The sequence below is a fragment of the Euleptes europaea genome, chromosome 4, assembly GCF_029931775.1.
Source record: "Euleptes europaea isolate rEulEur1 chromosome 4, rEulEur1.hap1, whole genome shotgun sequence".
Taxonomy (NCBI): domain Eukaryota; kingdom Metazoa; phylum Chordata; class Lepidosauria; order Squamata; family Sphaerodactylidae; genus Euleptes; species Euleptes europaea.
Genome location: NC_079315.1, coordinates 114,720,930 through 114,746,034, shown reverse-complemented (window position 1 = coordinate 114,746,034; position 25,105 = coordinate 114,720,930). Strand labels below are relative to the sequence as shown.

Here is a 25,105-nt window from a genome sequence, read left to right as displayed (position 1 = left end):
AGATTCCACCTCCCAAAGCATCCATTTCCTCTCGGGAAACTGATCTCTGTATGGAGATTAGCTGTAATTCTGGAGGAGCCTCAGGTCCCACTTGATTTTAGATTGGAATTGGTGGATTTAAATCAATACTGAATTGAATTTTGAATGTTTTAATTGTATCGTATTTTATGATGTTTTAACTGTTGTTAGCCGTCCTGAGCCCAGCTTCGGCCAGGAGAGAGGGCAGGATATAAGTCAAAAATAAATATATTTTTAAAAACCCTATCTTAGTCTTTGTAATGTTTGTTTTATTTACAAATAAGCAAGTCAAATATAATGGAGACATATTGACTCCCTTACGATAGGCAGCAAATCTGCAAACATCTGATTTATCCGAGTCAGCCCCAACACACCAATCTGCTTTGCCTTCTGCCAGCTCGCAGCTCCAAACTCTTTGTTTATCTCTGTTGTCCATTTAAACTGCAAAATAGCGCTGAGCTCTTTCTCTGCTCTTTTGCTTAGCTCTGACTGGGGTGTCGCTTTTCCAGAGCTTGATGGGAAAGAATGGAGAGAGATCCCCAGTGACCAATAAAACATTCCTGTTGTTGAAGATCACAAAGGGTCTTTGGTTGAAGCCCCTCTCCACTCACCAGCAATCAATTCACATTGTTCTGGACTGCCAGGTTGTACAGCTTATTAAAATGGTTTGTTGTTTCTGGGATAGAAATAAAGAGAAGGGGTAGGGTACCCTACCTATCCTATCCTGTGGGGTCCCATGGGGCACAATCCTATTCCCCATGCTCTTCAAGCTTTATGTAAAGCCCATAGGCCAAATCATTCGTAGTTTTGGGGTTGGCTGTCATCAATGTACAGATGATACACAGCTATATATATCCTTATCCAAATCTCCTGGGACTGTGGTAGAAGTCCTAAATGGTTGCCTGGCTGCTGTGCTTAAATGGCTAAGAGTGAACAAATTGAAACTAAATCCTTGAAAGACAGAAGTAATGCTGGTTAGGAAGGCGGAGGACTTGAAGGTAGGGCTGCCAGCTCCAGGTTTGAAAATATCTGGAGATTTTTGGGGTGGTGCCTAAGGAGGGCCGGGTTTGGGGAAGGGAGAAACTTCAGTGCCATAGAGTCCAATTGCCAAAGCATCCATTTTCTCCAGGTGAACTGATCTCTGTCGGCTGGAGATCAGTTGTAATAGCAGGAGATCTCCAGCTACTACCTGGAGGCTGGCAACCCTACTTGAAGGACATTATGTTTCCTACTTTCAGTGGGGCTCAGCTGACCCTTGCCACTCAGTTAAAAGCGTTGGGATTATACTGGACTCAACATTCTTGCTGGAGAAGCAAGTGAATGCAGTTGCAAAAAAGGCTTCCTTCCAACTCAGCCTAACTCGAGAAATGCCCCCTTACCTTGATATGGCTTATCTGGCCACCTGGATCCATGCCTTGGGGACATCGAGACTAGACTACTGTAATACACTGTACATTGGTCTCCCCTCAAAATCAACTGGGAAACTCCAGTTGGTGCGGAATGCCGCAACTTGGCTATTATCGAGAGCTAGATAGAGCATGCATTCATCCATTCTCCAGTCAGTCCACTGGCCACCCATCAGTTCATAGAATCATAGAATTGAATGGGACCACTAGGATCATCTAGTCCAACCCCCTGCACAACGCAGGAAATTCACAACTACCTCCCCCCACACCCCGGTGACCCCTACTCCATGCCCAGAAGATGGCCAAGATGCCCTCCCTCTCATGATCTGCCTAAGGTCACAGAATCAGCATTGCTGATAGATGGCCATGTAGCCTCTACTTAAAAACCTCCAGGGAAGGAGAGCTTACCACCTCCCGAGGAAGTCTGTTCCACTGAGGAACCGCTCTGACTGTTAGAAAGTTCTTCCTAATGTTTAGATGGAAACTCTTTTGATTTAATTTCAATTCATTGGTTCTGGTCCGACCTTCTGAGGCAACTGAAAACAACTCGGCACCCTCCTCTATATGGCAGCCCTTCAAGTACTTGAAGATGGTTATCATATCACCTCTCAGTCTTCTCTTCAGGCTAAACATACCCAGCTCCTTCAACCTTTCCTTGTGGGACTTGGTCTCCAGACCCCTCACCATCTTTGTTGCCCTCCTCTGGACACGTTCCAGCTTGTCTACATCCTTCTTAAATTGCGGTGCCCCAAACTGAATACAATACTGTAGGTGAGGTCTAACCAGAGCAGAGTAAAGCAATACTTAATCAATACTTAATTTAAAGTATTGCTTATCCCATACAAAGCCCTTCATGGCCTTGGACCCTCGTATCTGCGAGGCCGACTCTCCCCCTATGCTCCGCCATGATAGCTTCGCTCATCTGAGCAAGGCCTTCTGCACATGCCAACCTGCAAACGGGCCAAATCAAGAACTGCCCGTACAGGTGCCTTCCTTGCCTGAGACCTTGGAGAGCCGCTGCCGGTCTGAGTAGACAATACTGACTTGGATGGACCAAGGGTCTGGTTTAGTATAAGGCAGCTTTATGTGTGTGTGAACTATGCATATTTACAATATGGACATGTGAATTTAAAATCAAAAGAGTTGACTGTGTCTTAAGAAATACACGTGTCTTCTGCACAATGCATGCCCTTGACTGCTCTTAAAAAAAACAGAGGAGGGAAAGATGCTCCTCTTAGGGAGGGAAACAAGGCCCTGCTGCCATAGCAACCCGCAAGCCCCGCCTCCTCCCCGCTCCCCTCACAGAGGCCGCACGCCATCGAGGCGGCGGCGAAGCCCAGCGCGCCCCTTTACCTCCGAGGGGGTCCGCTCTAGGGCCGCTCTTTTCTGTGGTCTCCGCCGCCCTCTCCCGGCTTCCAGTCCTCCTCGGTCTCGGCTGAGGCGTCCGCGGTGATTCCTGGGTGGGGGAGCGCGACGATCCAGCGCCATCCGCCAAAATGGTGAGCGATCCCTTGGGGGGGAAGGCCCGGGACCCCCGGGGGGGACCCCCGGCCGCCAGCCCCCGGCCCTATTTCGGGGCGCGGGCGCCCTCCGGGGACTCACGACCCCTTCCTCTCCCGACCGGCCCTCCTCTCCCCACAACCACCATTTTCAGGGCAGTTGCTCCCTGGGTGGGTGGGGGAGGGGAGGCGCCGCCGCCATTTTCCCCCCGCCAGCCCCCCCCCCCCGGGGTCCTTAGGCACCTGTCACTTGGGGGCCGAGGCAGCTGCCCCACGGCACTGGGGGAGGCGAGAGGAGATGGTGTGGGGAGGGGGGGACAGGAGAATTTCCCCTGCATGGCACATTTGTATGTCGCATGAACAGGTTGGCAGCTTTGCCATTGCCCCCCCCCCAAAAAAAACCTCTGTTATCCCCCCAAAAAAACCCTGTTGGTCCCTTATTTATTTATATATAAAATGGCTTTTGATTTGGGGGGAGATTCTCCCACCCATGAGCAGGTTGGAAGCTTTGCCATTGCTCCCCCCTTTGCCATTTATCCCCCCCCCCCAAAAAAAACCCTGTTGGTCCCTTATTTATATATAAAATGACTTTTGTTTTGGGGGTGGATTCTCCCACCCATGAACAGGTTGGAAGCTTTGCCATTGCACACACCCCCCTCCGATTTATCCCCCCCCCCAAACCCTGTTGGTCCCTTCTTTATTTATAGATAAAATATACGCAATGGCTTTTGTTAGGGGGGGGGATTCTCCCACCCATGGACAGGTTGGAAGCTTTGCCACCGCACCCCCCGCCTCCGATTTATCCTCCCCAAACCCTGTTATGTTTGGTCCCTTATTTATATATAAAATATATGATATGACTTTTGTTTTGGGGGTGGGATTCTCCCCGTTTGGGCCTGCGAGGCAACCTGCGTAATGGTGGTTTGACAGCCTGGTGCATGTTTATCTGAGAAATGGCGAACCCGAATCCGCTGGCTTTAAAATGCAAATAGGATCCAGGTTTACCGTAACAAAATAAGCCGTCCTTAGTGATGAAATCTCCAAAGCGGGACCGACGGTGTCGCCTGAATGTCACTGTGGATTTGTAGAAAAGGTAGAGAGGTGTGCATATTCAATAGGCGACTAAATTATATTGCTGCATCTGCTGGAAAGCGGGTGGGAGGTGGGAGATAAAGTGTATTTCTTCTACCCCGAACATCCTTCATCTTGGCACGAAATGTCCTTTAAAATGTGGACGTTTCTTTCCTCCTTCCTCCCTTATCCAGGTGGCGGATAACTGCGTGGCTTGTGTTTATATTTTTTGCATGCACATGAACACAGAGATGCATAATTATTGCAGTGTTCTGATCTGGTCGGGTGCCGGGAAATCAACTAGGACTCTCGTGCGGTGTAATTAAGGACTGGCAGAATTTAAAATAGTGGAAGAAAAAAAGTGTGATTGTTTAAAAAAAAGCTTACACTGTAATTGTTGTTCTTTGGGGTAATTTTGCACCTTGTCCTACATAGATCAACTGTGTTCACCAAGGGGGAATCCGTGTACTGCAGGTCTCTGCATGTGTATGGGCGATATGTATTGTTTGTGTGTGGGGGGGTTGGCTACCCCCCACCCCCTCCAGCTTTAAATAGCAGCAGAACAAACCATGTTCAGAGAAGCACAGCCAGGATTTTTCTGTCTACATCAGTGGGGGAAATTGAGTCAATGCCATTTGGCAAAATATTAATAATAAAGCTTAGCAGTTATACAATGCACTTCAGGTACTGAATGTGCTTCATGTATATTCTTTCAGTAGTTCCTTACAACAGCCCTGTCAGGGTGGTCAGTATTATGGCACCAGTAGACCCAGCGTGGTGTAGCGGTTAAGAGCGGCAGACTCTAATCTGGAGAACCGGGTTCAATTCCCCGCTCCTCCACATGAAGCCTGCTGGGTGACCTTGGGCCAGTCACTCTTCTCTCCAAACTCTCTCAGCCCACACGAGGCAGGAAATGGCAAACCACCTCCAAAAGTCTCTCGCCTTGAAAACGCTATGGGGTCGCCATAAGTCAGCTGTGACTTGATGGTACTTTCCACCACCACCAACAGTGCTCATACGGAGGCCCACTAGCAGTAATAGCTGTGGTGACATTTGAACCAGGGACTTCTCAACTTGTATTCACAAAGCCTGATCCTATGTGTGTTTATTATGAGGCGTATCCTCCAGAATTTAATGTGCTTTGCTGGGAAATAAGCGTGCCTAGGATTAGAGCCGCCCTGACCTGGATGGCCCAGGCTAGCCTGATCTCGTCAGATCTCAGAAGCTAAGCAGGGTCAACCCTGGTTAGTATTTGGTGGGAGACCACCAAGGAATACCAGGGTTGCTGTGCAGACACTGGCAAACCTCTGTTAGCCTCTTGCCATGAAAACCCCAAAAGGGGTTGCCATAAGTTGGCTGCGACTTGAAGGCACTTTACACACACACAGGATTGGAGCCTCCCTGACCTGGATGTGCCAGGCTAGCCTGATCTCGTCAGACCTCAGAAGCTAAGCAGGATTGGCCCTGGTTAGTACTTGGAATGGGAGATCACCAAGGAATACCAGGGTCGCCATGCAGAGGCAGGCAATGGCAAACTACCTCTGTTAGTTTCTTGCCTTGAAAACCCTACTGGGTTGCCATAAGTCGGCTACGACTTCATGACCGTTTACACACACTGGATTGGAGCCAGCTAAATATATCTGTTCCTCTGGAGATCAAATGGCTGGAGGGTGTCCCATCTTTGTGGAGCTCCCTTCCCAAATTCCACCCTTCCCAGGTTCTACCCTCAAATATCCAGGAATTTCCTGACCTGGAGTTGGCAACCCTAGCGGGAAGGGAGGAAGAAGACTGGTGACCCCTGTCATGATTTCCAGTAGTCTAAACAAACAGGTCGCGAGCGTGCAAGACTGGTGCCGATGAAACCATCCAAAGCATTCTTTGTAGCTCAGGTTTTTCTGGTACAGTCTTACCAAAAATGTTAAAAGTTGTACAGTGGTTTACTCTAGAAGCCGGCCTGTAATCAGATGCTGCCAAGACAGTTGTGCAAAATGGTCATGACGGAAGAGTGTGTATTGAAGGATAGTCAGCTGGCCGTATCAGGCCTATAACAGCGGTTGAGTCCTGCAGCTCATTCCTGGAAAGGTTCTTGGTTGCCTACAGAGGGGAGTGACGGGAGGACACTGGCTTGCTCTTCTGTTCTAGCACTGTCCTCTGCTGTACCCTGAGCTCCTTCGTGTGCTTAGAGCAGAGTGCTGTGAGAAAGCCAAGGTGTAGGGGTAGGATCAAGGTTGGGGTGTGAATTCAGCATCGCCATCCCTGTTCTAACGCTGCCCCTGTCTCTAAAAATAGTCACACAGTCCTGCCTGTAACCCACCTTTTCAGGATAGGTGAGGTAAAGCAAGCCTCTGCAATATTTCTTTAAGATACAGCTCAAAAAGTTAGGACCCAGACTTATTTTTTTGGCCTTCAGGCTGCCCCTCTGACCTCCTGTAGTCTTTCAATGACTACAGAATTATTACTACGAAACCTAATGCAACCTCTTCTCAGTTTCTTGTAATGTTTTTAATTCTATGACAAATGTATTGTGGTATGTAAACACAGGAATAACCCTGGTTACCATCACAAAAAGCTAACCTCTCTAATCCAGATGTAAAACGCCAATTTTTGAAGAACCGCAAAACTGTCAAAAAGAAAGTCGGTTTGGTTTACAGATATGCTTAAGGGTCTGTTAAGATATTTAGTCCCCTTTTTCTAACCTTGCACCAATAGCAGTTAATTTTTGCTATCTGCTTATGTGTCTGCCCCTCTGATGACCTTCACCATCCAGTCAGTGCAGCTGCTAATCTTGTTGATTAATGATGTAACATTTCTACATCACCTCCTGTTTCCCTTTACATTGGCCATTCATGCAGGGTCAATTTTGATGCTCGCTCAAAGCTCTTTTTTTAAAAGAGACTTTTAAAATGCCTATTCACAGTCCCAAAGCAAAAGGAGAAATTTCACACACACCCCACTCGCCTGCTCCTTCGGTGTCATAGCCATCGGCAATGATCGTTTGCATAGCTAAGCCGAGTTTGTGATTTTTCATGGTTCCTTCAGTAAATGCTTCGGTGTGGGGGTGGAGCAAACACAAAAGGTCGCTTTAAAGGGGCTCTGAAGAAATGCAAAGCAGGTATGTTCTGGCTTTGAAGTCTCTTCCTGGATGACAGTTCAGTGTGAAAAACTCAAAAAAATATGCGGGGTGCTTGAGACTGGACCACTCTAATTACCATGCATAAATGGCCATTTAGATTTACCTTTGAAAGTCTCAGGGAACAATTCACAGCAGGCCTTGGCTCTCTCCACCCCCAACTTTCCCCATAAGATTTCCTGGGAAGATTTTTCCCTGGGAAGATTTTTCCCTTCAGATATCTATCTGAAGAAGTGGGCTGTGACTCATGAAAGCTCATGTTGAAATAAACGTGGTTAGTCTTTCAGGGGCTATTCATAAGGTTGCCATAATTCAGAAGCGACTTGACAGCTCTTGACTACAGTTTCATCCCTGCAGGCACTGTTTGCTTTACATATGCTCCAAGCACTTCTGAGGGTCTGTGTAACAGAGGATGAGTTACTGATACAAAGAAAACAGCTTAAGGGTCTCTACCTTTTCAGTCTCTAAGGGGGTTAAGCTTGCAGTTTTGAGAACTGTAGTGCTGGGATGTCATGTTTATTTTAATCCCCTGTCATGAAGTGGACAAGCTAGGGCAGGGCTGTAAGGCCTGGATTCTTTGGGGTATCCAGTGCAGCATTTGCTAAGGTGAGTGTCCTCTGGCAAGTGTGAAATGAGGCATGACAGAGAGCAGAACCCCCCACCCCCCCACATCATGCAAGGAGTCGTTCATTTCAGCATCTCACCTTAATTCTGTGAAAACACTACTGTCTCAGTATGCCATGTAAAAAATCCTTGGCATGAATATATTTCATCTGTGTGTCTAAGAGAAGAGAATTTTAGCTCAGTTTTCTTTCCCGTTTCTCCTCAGGTGAACTTCACGGTCGACCAGATCCGAGCGATCATGGACAAAAAGTCCAACATCAGGAACATGTCTGTGATTGCGCATGTCGACCACGGGAAGTCGACTCTCACGGACTCGCTGGTATGTAAAGCAGGCATCATCGCTTCGGCCAGAGCAGGCGAAACACGATTTACCGACACGCGGAAAGATGAACAGGAAAGATGCATCACCATCAAGTCTACGTGAGTGTCATTTAATAGTGCGTCGGATCTGGTTGGCTGTGCACCACCAATCGAGCGGGAGGTGGGGTGTTTTAAGACCGGCCTTCTCAGAATTGATTTCACGTATTCTGGCGTAATTACTGTACGGCTCAGACTCCGATCCAGCAACCCAGAGCTGTCAGGTTGCTCGTAAGAAAGGCGCGAAGGCCACAGTCACGGATGGTAGGCTAGGCAAGAGGATGGCGAAGTCGCCGGATGACGGTTCAAGTTCAGTAAAGACGAAGCTCCCAATTGGAAAACTGTTTGCAAAGGCTGCAGTTGCAGCCAGCGTGGTGTAGTGGTTAAGAGCGGTGGTTTGGAGCGGTGGAGTCTGATCTGGAGAACCGGGTTTGATTCCCCACTCCTCCACATGAGTGGTGGCAGCTAATCTGGTGAACTGGGTTTATTTCCCCACTCCTACACACGAAGCCAGCTGGGTGACCTTGGGCTAGTCACATTCTCTCAGCCCCACCTGCCTCACAGTGTGTCTGTTGTGGGGAGGGGAAGGGAAGATGATTGTAAGCCGGTTTGAGTCTCCCTTAGAGAAAGTCGGCATATAAAAACCAACTCTTCTTCTTCGAGAATAAGCCCCGTTATTTCAGTTGGCTTAAACTCTGCAAGGGTTGCCTGTGTATCAGTATGCCTGGTTTTATCAGTATGCCTGGTTTTATCTGTGCTTCAGACCTGCTGCAGGCTCAGGGTGTGGCTTCAGCAGCTGCTTTCAAAGTGGTACAAAAACAGATGTTTTCATATTTTCATACTTTTTATTTATTCAAATGTTTATACACCATCTTTTCCTCGTGGGTTCAAAGTGTCTTGTGATTCCAAGATTAAAACTGTATGCATTGCAGCAGTGGTTCCCAACCTGGGGTACGCATACCCCCAGGGGTACGAACCAGGACATTTAGGAGTACGTGAAGAAAATTGAATAATGGTGGGAAAGGGCATTTGAAATAACAGCAACTATATTAATTACAAACATTTTTGTAATATAAGTAGTACAATTTATAGAAATGGGTTGCCAAGGCAACTAGTGAACAAAGGTGGGAACCACTGCATTACAGTAAATCCTCAATGTTGTTTGTTTAAATACCAAGCCATTTCCCAACTGGGCCCACGTTAACTTTGCAGGACCCAACATTTAAAAGATACCTTTGTTCTGTTTCCCTGGTTTATTGCCTTTATTATTACATTTCTTTGTCATTCTGTTCTCTATAGTTTTTTTCTTCTTGTGTTATGATCACCTGAGTGTAAGCTGGTTTAATTCTTCCCTAAGTGGTAGAGAAAATGGCATATAAAAGCCAACTCCTTCTTCTTCCTCCTATCACCTGCACATCACACCTGAGGTTTCTGTGCAGCTAATCTTAATTTTTATGAGATGGGGGTAATGTAATATTTTTACCTGACTCAAGCCTGGTGGTACGGAGTGTGCTAGAACTTTCACAAAGTAACTATTTTGGGCGGGGGGATCTTCCCCATTCTTACAGGGCCATTTCTCTGTACTACGAACTCTCCGAACACGACTTAGCCTTCATCAAGCAGTCCAAAGATGGCTCAGGCTTCCTCATTAATTTAATCGACTCCCCCGGGCACGTGGATTTCTCCTCCGAAGTCACGGCTGCACTTCGTGTCACCGACGGCGCTCTTGTGGTTGTCGACTGTGTTTCAGGTATTGGGCGGCTCAGAACTGGGCGGCTTTCGCTGCATCGGAGGGTTCTTGTTTGGGAGGCAGCCAATCACGGGAGATTCCAGGCATACCTCATTGTATTGCTCCTTGCAGACATTGCGCTTTTGATCAAGTATATGGGTGTCATTTTTCCAACACCATGTGCTCACTTTATGTCTCTGTCGCATTTTGGTAATTCTCGCAATAAGTTTGAAATGTACTTGCTCCAGCTTCCCAGAATAGTTATCCACCTGTGTGAAGACAGAGACCCTGCCTTCAGGCTGGTAACGTAACTGAGCGCTCCTGGGTTAGGCTAGTAAGCTGACAATAATAGCTTCAAAAGCTTTACTGATAGAAAAGTATTCCCAAAAGTTACAAACTCACAAGTTGCATTGTCAGAGGCAACAGCATCGATAAAACAAAGAAGTCTAGCTAACGACATGCTTACTGAAAGGTTTCATAATAAATGCTGGGTGTTAAAGCTATAGGTCTTGTTCAGCTCAGCATTATTCAGAGCGGCCAAGTGACGTGCTGACAAGCGAGAATGAAGAAAGAATTGGCAGCATTTCAGCCTACTCAAACTTATGCAAAAGGGAACCAAGAACGGGTGACCCTAAGCTCCCAATCAGGATGACATTTGGGGAGAACTCTAGGCGCTACAGACCAGAATAAGGTTCTCAGGGGAAATGAGCGATCTCACCCCTCCCGTCTCACACACAGGTTTTCACGGAGTTGGATTAAGAGTGGTGTGAGCAGGTGACCTTGATGACTAGGCCTTGTCAATGGTACGAGCTGCACCTCGCGTTATGAGGGAATCGGTCGGTGTGGTGGTTAAGAGCGGTGGTTTGAAGCGATGGACTCTGATCTGGAGAACTGGGTTTGATTCCCCACTCCTCCACATGAGCGGCAGAGGCTAATCTGGTGAACTGGATTTGTTTCCCCACTCCTACACATGAAGCTGGCTGGGTAACCTTGATCTAGTCACAGCTCTCTCAGCCCCACCCACCTCACAGGGTGTCTGCTGTGGGGAAGGGAAGGGAAGGTGATTGTAAGCTGGGTTGATTCTTCCTTAAGTGGTAGAGAAAGTCAGCATATAAAAACCAACTCTCCTTCTTGCTCAGATCTTGCAAATTGAGGGCCGTGGCTTCCACTGGAGTGGCTGCAGGCTTACTTTGCTTGTAGTAACTTGGCCGAAACCACTGCACTTCCAAGCTGAGAACTAGCGTGGTGTAGTGGTTAAGAGTGGTGCTTTGGAGCAGTGGACTATGATCTGGAGAAGCGGGTTCGATTCCCCACTCCTCCACATGGGAGGCGGAGGCTAATCTGGTGAACTGGGTTGGTTTCCCTGCTCCTACACATGAAGCCAGCTGGATGACCTTGGGCCAGTCATGCTTTCTTAGTCCCACCTACCTCACAGGGTGTCTGTTGTGGGGAGGGGAAGGGAAGGTGACTGTCAGTTTGATTCTTCCTTAAGTGGTAGAGAAAGTCGGCATATAAAAACCAACTCTTCTTCTATGAATGGAAAGTTACTGAATGCTGCATCTAAGGGAGACAACAGATGAAGCAGAGGTAGCAGCGGTTCAAAATGGTTCTTCTGTCTTGACAACCTGTTAGGTAGCAAGCCGTTGCACTCTGCCCCCTCTTTGAGAGCCGGCGCTTTTGGAGAACATTAACGGGGTCCACCTTTTCTGCGAGTGGTTCCACGACGGGTTCTCTCTAGAACAAAGCTTCTTAAACTGTGGGTCGCAACCTCATATGGGGTTGCTTAACAATGTGGGGGGTCGCAAAAAATTTGGCAGCAGTAAATGAATTGTTTTAAAATAAATTTATTTATGATTTATTATCAGTAAATGCTTGATTTGCATACCTATTTTATATACCTATATACGCGGTGTCGCATAAAAATTTCTCGGGCAAAAAGGGGTCGTGAGCGGAAAAAAGTTTAAGAAGCCCTGCTCTAGGAAGCAGCCTGGAAAAACATAGGCCGCCCGCTTTCTCGCCCAGGGGTTTGTGTGCAGACGGAGACCGTCCTCCGCCAGGCGATCGCTGAGCGTATCAAGCCGGTGCTGATGATGAATAAGATGGACCGCGCTCTGCTGGAGCTGCAGCTGGAGCCGGAGGAGCTCTACCAGACCTTCCAACGCATCGTGGAAAACGTCAATGTTATCATTTCCACTTACGGAGAGGGTGAAACCGGACCCATGGGTAATATTATGGTAAAGAAAACTCACATACAGATTGCGGTGGATCTGAAAGTTAGTTTAAGGATGGCGGGTGCGTACATGCTAGACATAAACCCCACTAGTCAGAGCCTGTTGTTGAGGTGGGATTATCCGTGCACAAGTTGCTCCAGTGGTCTGTTAATCCAGAGCCAGCGTATTGTGGTGGTTAAGAGCGGTGGACTCTAAATCTGGAGAACCGGGTTTGATTCCCCACTCCTCCACATGAAGCCTGCTGGGTGACCTTGGGCTAGTCGCAGTTCTCTCCGAATTCTCTCAGCCCCACCTACCTCACAAGGTGTCTGTTGTGGGGAGAGAAAGGGAAGGTGGTTTGTTAAGCTGGTTTGATTCTCCTTTAAAAGTAGCCAAAATCAGCATATAAAAACCAACTCTTCTTCATGATGCAAAAGTCACTGATGCAGTCTTCCCATCTTTTCCCAGCATTACATTACTCCCAACTTATTGCATGGAACCCTACCTTATTGCACATGGTTTGTATGCAAAAAGTCTCAATTTCAGTTCCTGGCATCATTCAATAAAACTATTCAGTTAGGAGGGAGGGGAAAAGCCTGAGGCCTTGGAGAGCTGCTGCTGGTCAGAAAGACACAACTCGGCTAGAGAGGCCAGAGGCAGACTTGTGCTCACAGTGCAGGCGAGCAAAACAGTCTAGCAGGGGTCACTGGGGGAGTGGAGGGGGAGGGGAAGATAGTTGTGAATTTCCGTTGGGCAGGAGGATGGACTAGATGACCCTTGATGTTCCTTTCAGCTCTATGTTTCTTAAGTAAATAAGTTTTAGGGTTGCAGATCAGTTAATTCTCCTTCTGTTACAGATCGATCCGGTCATCGGTACAGTCGGCTTTGGCTCCGGCCTGCACGGTTGGGCTTTCACTCTGAAGCAGTTTGCTGAGATGTACGTGGCCAAATTTGCTGCCAAAGGAGAAAAGTCTCAGCTCTCGGCAACAGAAAGAGCGAAGAAGGTGGAAGATATGATGAAAAAGCTGTGGGGAGACAAGTGAGTCACCGCGCGTGCACTCTTACGGGTCGCTTTGGACGTTGCTCCCTGTAGTCGGTTTAGGGAATGTTTACAGTGGAGGGCTGGGCATCTGCACGTTTAATGGAGCCAGTGTGCTGTGGAGAGTTCGACTAGGGTCTGGGAGGCCCAGGTTCAAATCCTGGCTCTGCAGAGGAAGGTTGCTAGGTGACCTTGGGCCAGTCTCACACACGCTGCCAGCCTAACCTACCTCACAGGGCGGTTGTGAGGATAAAACGGAGGAGAGGAGAACTTTGTAAGCTGCTTTGGGGTCCCTGTTGGGGAGAAAAGTGGAGTGTAAAATGAAAATAACACAATGGTGGTAAGAAATTGGGTTAGTTGCTGACAGGCCTAGAAGCAGTTTTGTCTGTGGCAAAATGGCGCGGAGGATGTTGCGGAGTTGTTTTCTGTTGCCCCAGAAGGCCGGACCAGAACCAACAGGTTGAAGTTAGATCAAAAGAGTTTCTGTCTAAACATTAGGGGATCTTCTGGGCATGGAGTAGGGGTCACTGGGTGTGTGGGGGGGGAGGTAGTTGGTGTATTTCCTGCGTTGTGCATGTGGTTGGACTAGATGACCCTGGTGGTCCCTTCCAACTCATTGATTCTATGATAAATATACAAGTCTATTAAGTTCCCTTCTGGAGCTGTAAATTAATAAGTGTGAGACGGAGGAGGACGGGCTTTCTTTTACAAATGAATCGACTAGGGTGTCACGAGAATCGGCTTCTTTCCCAGTGCCTCAAAATTGATATGTAAAATACTGTCCCATTTTTATCTAGGTATTTCGACCCAGCAGCTGGGAAATTTAGCAAGTCAGCAAGCAGCCCTGATGGAAAGAAATTGCCGCGGACGTTCTGCCAACTTATCCTGGACCCCATTTTTAAGGTAAAACTGTCCTTAACAAAAACAGGATCGCCATAGAAACTTCAGTTGTTAATTTTCTCCTCTTAACACTTAGAACTCAGTCACCAAATCCCTTTTTCCAAGATCTGGTTACTTTCTTCTCAAGGATTCCGCCATTTTTAAGATGGTATAGCCTGAGGAACCCCAACCACTTACTACCAACAGAAGGGATGCATTAATGGTTACTCTATAAAGTATAAGTAAATACTTTAAAAGTGGATTGCCAAACTAGTTGAGCCAGGATATTTAGTTTTAAGACTATTTACATCCCAATCCTAAGCCTGATTGTGCCACAAAGGAGACCGTTAAGTTACAATGACTACTGCTCTTGAAAAATCACAGAATCATAAGAGTTGGAAGGGGCCACACAGGCCATCTAGTCCAACCCCCTGCTCAGTGCAGGATCAGCCTAGAGCATCCCTGACAAGTGACGAACATCCAGCTGCTGCTTAAAGACTGCCAGTTGTGAGGGTAAAATGGAGGAGAGAATGATGTAAGCCACTTTGGTTGCCCTTTGGGGAGAAAGGGGGGGTATAAAGGAAATAATAAGTACAAGATATGTGTGGCTGTTATTCTGCCGAGTTTTGCAGGACACTTGTGTTCAGAGCTGATTTAAAGAAGCTTGTTTAGTGGAACTAACAAATTTAGCAAGGCCTGGCTCTAGAAGCTTACCCAGAGGGAAATAACTCCCTCCCTTTGGCTTTCAGCTCTCAGTTCAGGGCTGCAGGTTGACAATAACGTCCAGGGGTATCTGGTGGCAAATAAAAGCTTCCCTTTTTTAAAAGCTTGTTTTTATTATTATTTAATAATAGGAACAGAGCAACAATATTAAAAATAAAGCATAGAAATATGATACAAACAAAAAGATACAGAATAATAACATACAAATATTAATAACCTAGCTGAGTTTGGTGCAGAATATACTTTTACCCTAAGATATTAGTTACTTTCATATATTCATTTACTCTAGTCTACCTTCATAACTTAACGTTGCTCCCTATATCCAGGAGATTCGAGGAGTAAGACAGCCAATCTCTATGGGCTTAACAACAATCAAGCAAAAGCTACAATAAAATACCCAAGAGATACCAAAGCTCCCCTTTTTGACCTCCTTTCATTGTGCCAGGTCTTTGATGCCATTATGAACTTCAAGAAGGAGGAGGCATCCAAGCTGATAGAAAAACTGGACATCAAGCTGGATGCTGAAGATCGAGAAAAAGAAGGGAAGCCCCTTCTTAAGGTAATTTGGGATCCTTTCCCTCCTTCCCTGTTCCCCCCTTCTGTTTTAGCGCAGCAGTCTTTCCCTCCCAGTGGGAGTATTTCTCTTGTGTGCAGAGCGTTCCAGAGCCATTCTTTCATACCAGGGCTGGGGAAGGCCTCCGCTTCGTATGTTCAAGCGACACAGGCGGGCTTTGGAAACACATTCCGTTTCTTCCACCTGCTCAAAGTAATTCAAGAAGGACACCCAACGATTTCTCAGTAGCTCAGGCAAGGTCTCTGTGCTTCCCAGGCCGTCATGCGTCGCTGGCTGCCCGCCGGAGACGCCTTGCTTCAGATGATCACCATCCACCTTCCTTCCCCGGTCACGGCCCAGAAATACCGCTGCGAACTGTTGTACGAGGGGCCTCCCGACGACGAAGCTGCAATGGGTAAGACGAGAAAATGAAGCCCTTCTAGGTAGAAACAGGGCTGCTTTGGGAACTGACAATTGTCCGATTTAGGTCTTCAGAGCCTTTCCACAAATTGCAAGATGTCATAGTTCCACTGTACACAGCATTGGTCAGGCCGCACCTGGACTATTGTGCTCAGTTCTGGAGGCCTCACTTCAAAAAGGATGTGGACAGAATCGAGCGGGTGCAGAGGAGAGCAACGAGGATGATCAGGGGCCTGGAGACGAAGCCCTATGAAGAAAGGCTGAGGGAGCTGGGAATATTTAGTCTGGAGAAGAGGAGGTTGAAGGGGGGACATGATTGTTCTCTTGAAGTATGTGAAGGGCTATCACTTAGAGGAGGACAGGGAGCTGTTCCTGTTGGCAGCAGAGGATAGGACTCGCAATAATGGGTTTAAATTGTGGTTCCAGCTGGATATCAGGAAAAAAATTACAGTTAAGAGTTGTTTGACAGTGGAATCAGCTACCTAGGGAGGTGGTGAGCTCCCCTCACTGGCAATCTTTAAGCAGAGGCTGGGCAAACACTTGTCAGGGATGCTCTAGGGTGATCCTGCATCAAGTAGGGGGTTGGACTAGATGGCCTGTATGGCCCCTTCCAACTCTATGGTTCCAAATAAGGAGCGAATCCTGGTAGTGGATGGGGTACAGCATTGAGAAAGGGCCTCCATCCTGATGTGTGGAAACCGACGAAACGCGTTTTTCTGTTTCGTCCCTGCAGTGAGTCAGATCTGACTTCTGTCCTGGCAGTCTCCTTTCACCCAGTGGTGTAGTGGTTAAGAGCGGTGGTTTGGAGTGTTGGAATCTGATCTGGAGAACCGGGTTTGATTCCCCACTCCTCCACATGAGCGGCAGACGCTAATCTGGTGAACCGGGTTGGTTTCCCCACTCCTACTACAGATGAAGCTAGCTGGGTGACCTTGGGCTAGTCACACTCTCTCAGTCCCACCTACTTCACAGGGTGTCTGTTGTGGGAAGGGGAAGGGAAGGTGATTGTAAGCTGGTTTGAGTCTCCCTTAAATGGTAGAGAAAGTCAGCATATTAAAAACCAACTCTTTTTCTTCAGTTAATGGCTGGTATCTGCCCGCATGTGATATTTTATTTAGGTTAGAGGAGAAGGAAGGCAAAACCAGACTGCAGTAATGGCAGCTAGGCTTTAAAAAAACCCATCTTGTTTCCCTGCAGGTGTGAAGAACTGTGACCCCAAAGGCCCTCTGATGATGTACATCTCCAAAATGGTCCCCACGTCCGACAAAGGTCGTTTCTACGCCTTTGGGCGAGTCTTCTCCGGCATCGTCTCCACCGGCCAGAAAGTGCGCATCATGGGCCCGAATTACACCCCGGGAAAGAAAGAAGATCTCTACCTAAAACCCATTCAAAGGTAGTCGGGGCGTGACTTCGCTTCTTTTCAAGATGAGTGCATGCAAAATATTCGGAACGTTACGAAACTCGTTTTGTTTTGCTGGGGGGGGAGCCCGATAGGAGGAGATGCACTCTCTCTTTTAATTAGTTCCCCTTCTCGCTCTGAGGGGGAGGGCAACTTGAGAGTCGAGTGATTCTCCTCCCCGTGCATGGAGAGGCAGGAACTAGTTCTTTCGCTTCCTGTTTCTGTGGCGGGGACACCCACCCGCCCAGTTTCCCTCCCCTGCCTCGCCACAGAGTGGCAGCAGCAGAAGTTGCTCCAGAGAAGCAACCCATACCTAGAAAAGTAGGCTCCGGATTTTGCCTACCAGCAGCAAGAGAGACCCCCTGATCTCTCCACAATCCCAGAATAGAGGAAAAAAGAAGGGAATGAAACCCAACCTAGAAAACAGAAGCTGGGTACCCAAGGTTGGGTGGGATAATAAAATATACAGATAATGAAAATATAATTTATTTAAAGCGCTATGTCAAGATAAAAATTATTTTAAAAACATTAAAACAGCACAATGGCATTTCCTAAGGTTGATGTCTATAACCACCTGCCAGATGTGTTTTGGCCTATTTGGCCTTCCTCAGTGGTCAATTGAAAACCATGTAAAACATACGCACATTTACAGATATGTATACATATACAATATATCAGACCAGGCATGCATATTGGTTGTATCATATATTACCAATTATGCAAACATCTGGTAAGATTGTCTCAAGTTGTTATACGTCTCCCATATAAAATGTGTGCAGTTATCAACCTGGTAAAACAAGGGAACCGACCATTTGGGCACACAAGGCGGATGGGCCAGGAGACCAAAAGGGACAGCTTCCTCTCCAAAGAGGACCACGTGGCTGGCCTGGTCTCTCTATGCACGGGTAAGGGAATCACCCGACTCAAGATGCTCTCCTTACCTCAGAGCAGAAGGAACCCTCACGGTAAGTAATCAGGGGTCCATTTTCTGGGGAGGCAGAGCCATCAGAATATTAGTAACTGAAAGGTACGGGAGAGAACTAAGAACATCTTTTACGTTCAAAGGGGTTAATTAACGATACTTCAGATGATAAAAAGAAACAGATGTTCAAGGCTTGTTACCCCCCAATCCTCTGTCTTTGTAGAACCATTTTGATGATGGGTCGTTATGTTGAGCCCATTGAGGAGGTCCCTTGTGGCAACATTGTTGGTCTAGTTGGTGTTGACCAGTTTTTGGTGAAGACGGGCACCATTACCACCTTTGAGCACGCCCACAACATGAGAGTGATGAAATTTAGTGTTAGCCCCGTGGTGCGTGTGGCAGTGGAAGCCAAAAACCCCGCCGACCTGCCCAAGCTAGTGGAAGGTCTAAAGCGTCTCGCCAAGTCTGACCCTATGGTCCAGGTGAGTGGTCAGTCGTACCTTTGTGGCTTTAGAGTGGTTGGTTTTGCAGTGGCGCTTCTCTGAAAGGGGAGAACTCACCGCTGTCCTTCTGCTACCTGTGCTTGCAGCATGCCGTTTAGGCTGAAAATAGGTTCCTTCCCAGTTCGGCCGGAGATCTAAATTCCCTTGAAATAGCTCAAAGCAAAGTCGGTGGGTACAGAAATAAAAGGTAAAGGTAAAGGTCCCCTGTGCAAGCACCGGGTCATTCCTGACCCATGGGGAGACGTCACATCTCGACGTTTTCTAGGCAGACTTTGTTTTGCGGGGTGGTTTGCCAGTGCCTTCCCCAGTCATCTTCCCTTTACCCCCAGCAAGCTGGGTACTCATTTGACCGACCTCGGAAGGATGGAAGGCTGAGTCAACCTTGAGCCGGCTACCTGAAACTGACTTCTGTCAGGATTGAACTCAGGTCGTGAGCAGAGCTTTTGACTGCAGTACTGCAGCTTAATACTCTGCGCCACGGGGCTGTACAGGAATAACATATTGCTAAATAGATTTCCAAATCGTTTAATCTCTGGCTTACTCCAGAGTACATTATTTTACTCCTTTTTGCTTACTCTATATTATTTTACTTCTCTCTGGTTTATTCTAGAGTGCATTATTTTACTCCACCAGTAGGGAGGTTTAGAAAAATAGTGTAAGATCTGTGTTTGCTGATCAGATGTTCTACTGTCCAAACGGGTGAGGCTTATTCGGAGTACTCTTTTTATATTTTAATTGTTGAGTAGCTTTCCCTGAGTGGAGACCATTCTGGGAATCTTTAGAAATCTTGGTTAAAAAGAAAAATACCTTTCATGTCGCTTTAGTGTTTTTACCTTGCTCGCTCATGAGAGATTGGGACGGGATGATGGAAATGCACCATCATCTTGGCTTTCTTGGGAAAATATGAACAGGAAAGGCAGTTCCAGTCGGCAGGAGAAGGGTTTCAGAAAGTCTGGATCAGGTGGGAAGCATGCCTTTTAGAGCATGTTGGCCGGTTGCGCCCTCCGTGCTGGAGAGGTCACAGAGGCGTCGAGTAGCTTCGCTCCTGATCTTGTACACCCCTTGTGCTTCCACCTCACTTCCATACAAGCGGAGAGTTCTGTTGGAGAACAGAGAACCCTGGCACAAGCCGAGCTCTATATATTTTTTAATTTGTTTGATGAAAAAGCTAGTTTGTAGAGGAAATAAACAGGATAAAAAGCCTGTACTTATTAACATAAGCACGCTTAGTCCTGAGGTCTAAATTTTAGGTTGTGTACATTACTTCGACGCTTTCAGAATCAGGATTCACACCTTGCCTGACCCCTTTTTCTATATGGTAGTCCAGCTAATGCATTTCATTCATTAGTACATGAGTGCTAGAGCAGCAGAGTTTCACCCGGCCGTGCTCTGTATTTCACACACAGGTGTATTGCTGGGGGAAAGCATGTGAAAATGGCTTCTGAAACAGCGTTCGATTTCCCCATGATTACTCTTGTATGGCTGTTTTGGAATCACGTATACTGAGTTCGTTTCAGAGCTTCAGTACAATGCCGTACTCGAACGATCAGATTGCTGTGGTGTTTTGATTCTGTCAGCCTGTGGGAAACGATCCCGGAACAGTTTCATTCACCGCTTCCCTCCTGTTCTCTAGTGTATTATCGAGGAATCCGGGGAGCACATAATCGCTGGGGCTGGCGAGCTGCATCTAGAAATCTGCCTCAAAGATTTGGAAGAGGACCACGCCTGTATCCCCATCAAGGTGTGCCAGCAGAATCCTTGGGCGGGCAGGTGGGAGGACATGCTCAACACCAGAGGTCACGATAACGGTGGATCTAAAATGAGAATTGTGTGACTGGCTCTATTTCCGAGCCAAATGAGTAATGCCGAGAAATAACTTACGAGGAACTGAGTGTGTATATAGCTGTGAACAGTGAACTCTGCTTCTAAAGCTTGGATTAAGGTTGAATTTAGTGGGGTGGGGATTGAGAGCCAGCGTGGTGTAGTGATTAAGAGCGGTGGTTTGGAGCGGTGGACTGATCTGGAGAACCAGGTTTGATTCCCCACTCCTCCACATGAGCGGCGGAGGCTAATCTGGTGAACTGGATTGGTTTCCCCACTCCTACACATGAAGCCAGCTGCGTGACCTTGGGCTAGTCACAGCTCTCTCAGTCCCACCTACCTCACAGAATGTTTGTTGTGGGGAAGGGAAGGGAAGGTGATTGTAAGCTGGATTGATTCTTCCTTAATTGGTAAAGAAAGTCAGCATATAAAAACCAACTCTTCTTCTAAGGGTGGGAGAAGGCACAGATAAAGATTGGGAAGAAGGTTCAGTGTTGGGCGTAGAAGCCGTCCAGGTGTTCATTAAACTTGTTTGCTGCGTAAGATGCTCATCAAAGTGAAATATTGAAGCAGGCACCAGATTCTGGGCTACCCCCTGGCCCCTTCCTCTCAGCCTCTATTGATAAGAACGTAAGAAGAGGCCTGCTGGATCGGACCAGCAGTCTCTGTGGTCCAGCATACTGACTCACACAGCAGCCAATCAGTTGCCAGGGAGAGCCAAACAAACAGGACGTAGAGGATGGGGTCTTCTCCCGATGTTGCCTCCTGAGACTGGTGTTCAGAGGTTTACCACCTCTGTGTGTGGCGGTTCCCTTCAGTCACTGTGGCTCGTCGCCATTGTTAGACCCCCTCCTCCATGAATCTCTCTTACCCCCCCCCCCCTTCTAAAGCCATCTGTGGTCATGGCCATTGCCGCTGCCACCTCCAGTGGCAGTGAATTTCACAATTACTCTTGGAGTAAAGCAGCTTTCCCTTTTGTCTGTCCTGAATCTGCTGCCCATGAACTTTATTGGGTGCCCCCAAGTTCTCACGGCAGAGAGAACAAAGCCCCTTCCGTTGAGCATCAGCTGAAACAATTACCGTGTTCTGCCGCTGCAAATTGTAATAGCACGGTGGTTTTATTGTCATCAGTGTTTTTGTTTCTTAACTGAGTTTGAAATAAATATAAATGAACTCCATAGAATCTGATTGTGGGGTGCAGGTTCCTAACAGCGTAGTTGCACTATTGCGTCTGGTGTAGTTCTGGTTGTTATCTGCGAGGTTTCTGCAGAACAACTGCCTAGAAGCCCAAGCCAGCATGGTGCAGTGGTTTGGAGCGGTGGACTCTGATCTGGAGAACTGGGTTTGATTCCCCTCTCCTCCACAGGAGCAGCGGAGGCTAATCTGGTGAATTGGATTGGTTTCCCCACTCCTCCACATGAAGCCAGCTGGGTGACCTTGGGCTAGTTACTCTCTGAGCCCCACCTATCCTCACAGGGTGTCTGTTTTGGGGAGGGGAAGGAAGGTGATTGTAATCCAGTTTGACTCTGCCTTAAGTGGTAGAGAAAGTCGGCATATAAAAACCAACTCTTCTTCCTCATGCCATATTCTTTGGGAATTTCCCTTGCTCATAAAGTTCATGCTTGCAAAACCCCACCTGCAAAATAACACTCCAGAAAATATGTCCCCAACTATGTTGAAATGGCTTTTAACTTTCTGTGCTGCTCATACAAGTGCCTGAGCGGAAGGCTGATCTCACGCATGCCTGTGTTGCAGGTTCGGCCAGGCAGTAAAATTTGCAGTGCACAAAACGTCTCTGTGGGGTAGGGTATCCCATGCCCTGGGGCCCCCAAATCAAAGGCCTGCTTTGGGAAGAGGGAAGTGTCTGTGTATAGCAGGGGTCTCCAGTGAGGTGCCCACCAAATGTTTCTAGAAAATGGGCGGGGCCAGGTGGGGCTTTTGCCCAGCAAGGCTTCTGATTGAGCGCTGGAGATTTGATTTGACCATGCAGATTTTTAAATATGTTGCTTTGTCAGCAGCTGCCACCACAGCACAAGGATCTACACTATGTGGTTGAAGGTAAGTGGTAGCAGCTGTTTTGTGGCTGTGCCCACCCTGTGTGTCAATATTCCAGAGGTGCCCACAGGCTCTAAAAGGTTGGGGACCTCTGGTGTGGAGAGATTCTTTCCCTTATGTCCTTCATCTCTGAACAAGGTGGAAATTTTAGGTCAGACTCGGTAGCAGAGGTTGATTTTAGCAGATAACAAACACACAAGAGGGGCTATGTTTATCTGATGGGTTGTTTGTCGCATTGCAGAAATCAGACCCGGTTGTATCTTACCGAGAGACGGTGTGTGAAGAGTCCAGCCAGATGTGCTTGTCCAAATCCCCCAACAAACACAACCGGCTCTACATGAAAGCCCGCCCATTCCCCGACGGGTTGGCAGAGGATATTGACAAAGGGGACGTCAGCTCCCGCCAAGAGTTGAAGCAGCGAGCCCGCTACCTGGCTGAGAAGTACGAGTGGGACGTGTCTGAGGCCCGGAAGATCTGGTGCTTTGGCCCTGATGGGACAGGCCCCAATATTTTGGTCGACATCACTAAGGGTGTCCAGTACCTCAATGAAATCAAAGACAGCGTGGTGGCTGGATTTCAGTGGGCAACCAAAGAGGTACGTCTGACGTTTTGTAAACATTTCCTGTATCTCCGTATCATCAAGACTATCACTGTCTTTTAGTGAGACGTTACTTCCCTTATCTTTTCCTAAAGCTGTACTCTCTCTCCCCCCCTTCTCCAGGGTTAAGTCTTGGGATAGGCTGTAGTGACTGACAGCTTACGAGTGTTAGGCTCTAAGATCAGTTCTAGGCATGTCGGATAGCAGGACTGGGAAAGCCTTCTGCCCATTAAACAGGGTTAGATTGTCCCAGTCCTGCACGGCAGCTTCCTTTGTGGCTTGGATTGGCCATTTTTCAGTTAGGAAGCTAGGCTTCCTAGCTGAAGATAGGAACTGCTGGGGTGTGGCCCTGATACAAAGCAATTACACCAGCTGCCGATTTGCTCCCCAGCTCAATTCAAGGTGTTGGTTTTGTCCTTTACATCCCTACATGGCTGTAAAGGGGGAGGGGCTGTGGCTCAATGGTAGAGCATCTGCTTGGCATGCAGAAGGTCGCAGGTCCAATCCCCGGCATCTCCAGTTAAAGGGACTAAGCGAGTAGGTGATGTGAAAGACCTCTCTACCTGAGACCCTGGAGAGCCGCTGCCAGTCTGAGTAGACAATACTGACTTTGATGGACAAAGGGGTCTGATTCATGTGTTCATGGCTTGGGACCGGGGGAATCTTAAGGACCATACGTCCCATACGTTCCTGCCTGGGAATTAAGATTACAAGGTAAGGCCATCCTGAATGTCCCATCAATCGAGCTCATTTAGTGAGTACACAAGAGAGGGCCTTTTCAGTGGCAGCCCTACAGTTGTGGAACAAACTCCCCAGGGAGGTTTGCCTGGCCCCCTCACTTTGAATCTTCAGTAGGCAATTGAAGACAAGTTTACTTTAGGACTGCCTTTGACTACTTTGGTTTTTATTTATTGGCAGTCCTAATTGTGATTTTTATAATCATTGTTTTATTTGCAAGGTAGAAAGGCACCTAATAAATGGTTTAAATAATAATAAAAAGTACCATTAATGTTTACATTTGTAGTCCTCACTTTGTTTGGGAGGGGCTGTGGCTCAGTGGTAGAGCGCATCTGCTTGGCATGCAGAAGGTCCCAGGTTCAATCCCCGGCATCTCCAGTTAAAGGGTCTAGACGAGTAGGTAATGTGAAAGATCTCTCTACCTGAGACCCTGGAGAGCTGCTGCCGGTCTGAGTAGACAATACTGACCTTGAAGGACCAAGGGTCTGGTTCCGTATAAGGCAGTTTCATGTGTTGTGAATACTTACCCTTAGTTTTCTGTAAGCCTTCCAGCACCATAATAGAGCGAGGTCTTCCTAGTAACATGAAGATTTCTACTCTACAATCAGCAACATAAGGTCGTGTACAAAAATCTGAATATTTGTTTCAGCTGAAGTACCAGCTTAGTCATAGAATCATAGAGTTGGAAGGGAGCACCAGGGTCATCTAGTCCAACCCCCTGCACAATGCAGGAAATTCACAACTACCTCCCCCCCACACCCCCAGCGACCCCTACGCCATGCCAAGATGCCCTCCCTCTCATGAACTGCCTAAGGTCATAGAAATCAGTATTGCTGACAGATGGCCATCTTGCCTCTGCTTAAAAACCTCCAGGGAAGGAGCACTTACCACCTCCCGAGGAAGCCTGCTCCACTGAGTAACCTCTCTGTTAGAAAGTTCTTCTTAATGTCTAGATGGAAACTCTTGATTTAATTTCAACCATAAGTCAATCGTAAGGTGTTGGTCATCTTGAGCTGTCTTGCAGGGCGTTCTTTGTGAGGAAAACATGCGAGGGGTTCGTTTCGACATTCACGACGTGACTCTCCATGCTGATGCCATCCATCGTGGCGGGGGCCAAATCATCCCCACGGCACGGAGGGTCTTGTACGCCTCAGCCCTGACCGCCCAGCCCCGACTAATGGAACCCATCTATCTTGTAGAGATTCAGGTACGTTACCTGGGGGTCGGCCTCAACGGTAAATGGGAGTACGTAGCTGGCTGTGTTTTGGGGATTGAGGGGCAGGCGGTCTCAGATTCTCATTTCCCTCTATCTTCACTCAGGTCCAATGTAGTTTGAGAGGGGCAGAGTGTCAACATATGTCAAAGTTATGCCTAGTCTGCAGTTTGCTAAACAGATCATACTGATCAGAGT

General features: G+C 47.6%; 1 protein-coding gene across 1 annotated transcript in view; it reads left to right on the top strand.

Annotated features, from left to right (window-relative positions):
• Window positions 1-2,787: 2,787 nt before the first annotated feature.
• Window positions 2,788-25,105, top strand: part of LOC130476851 (elongation factor 2-like) — a 30,815-nt gene continuing 8,497 nt past the window's right edge. Inside the window, exons 1-13 of the mRNA XM_056848855.1 lie at window positions 2,788-2,923; window positions 7,954-8,168; window positions 9,674-9,855; window positions 11,857-12,068; window positions 12,902-13,083; window positions 13,881-13,986; window positions 15,131-15,244; window positions 15,515-15,653; window positions 16,856-17,051; window positions 18,203-18,461; window positions 20,116-20,223; window positions 22,600-22,953; window positions 24,719-24,901. Of these exons, the coding sequence (XP_056704833.1) occupies window positions 2,921-2,923; window positions 7,954-8,168; window positions 9,674-9,855; window positions 11,857-12,068; window positions 12,902-13,083; window positions 13,881-13,986; window positions 15,131-15,244; window positions 15,515-15,653; window positions 16,856-17,051; window positions 18,203-18,461; window positions 20,116-20,223; window positions 22,600-22,953; window positions 24,719-24,901 (2,253 nt within the window). The 5' untranslated portion in view covers window positions 2,788-2,920. The remainder of the gene's footprint in view (window positions 2,924-7,953; window positions 8,169-9,673; window positions 9,856-11,856; window positions 12,069-12,901; window positions 13,084-13,880; window positions 13,987-15,130; window positions 15,245-15,514; window positions 15,654-16,855; window positions 17,052-18,202; window positions 18,462-20,115; window positions 20,224-22,599; window positions 22,954-24,718; window positions 24,902-25,105) is intronic.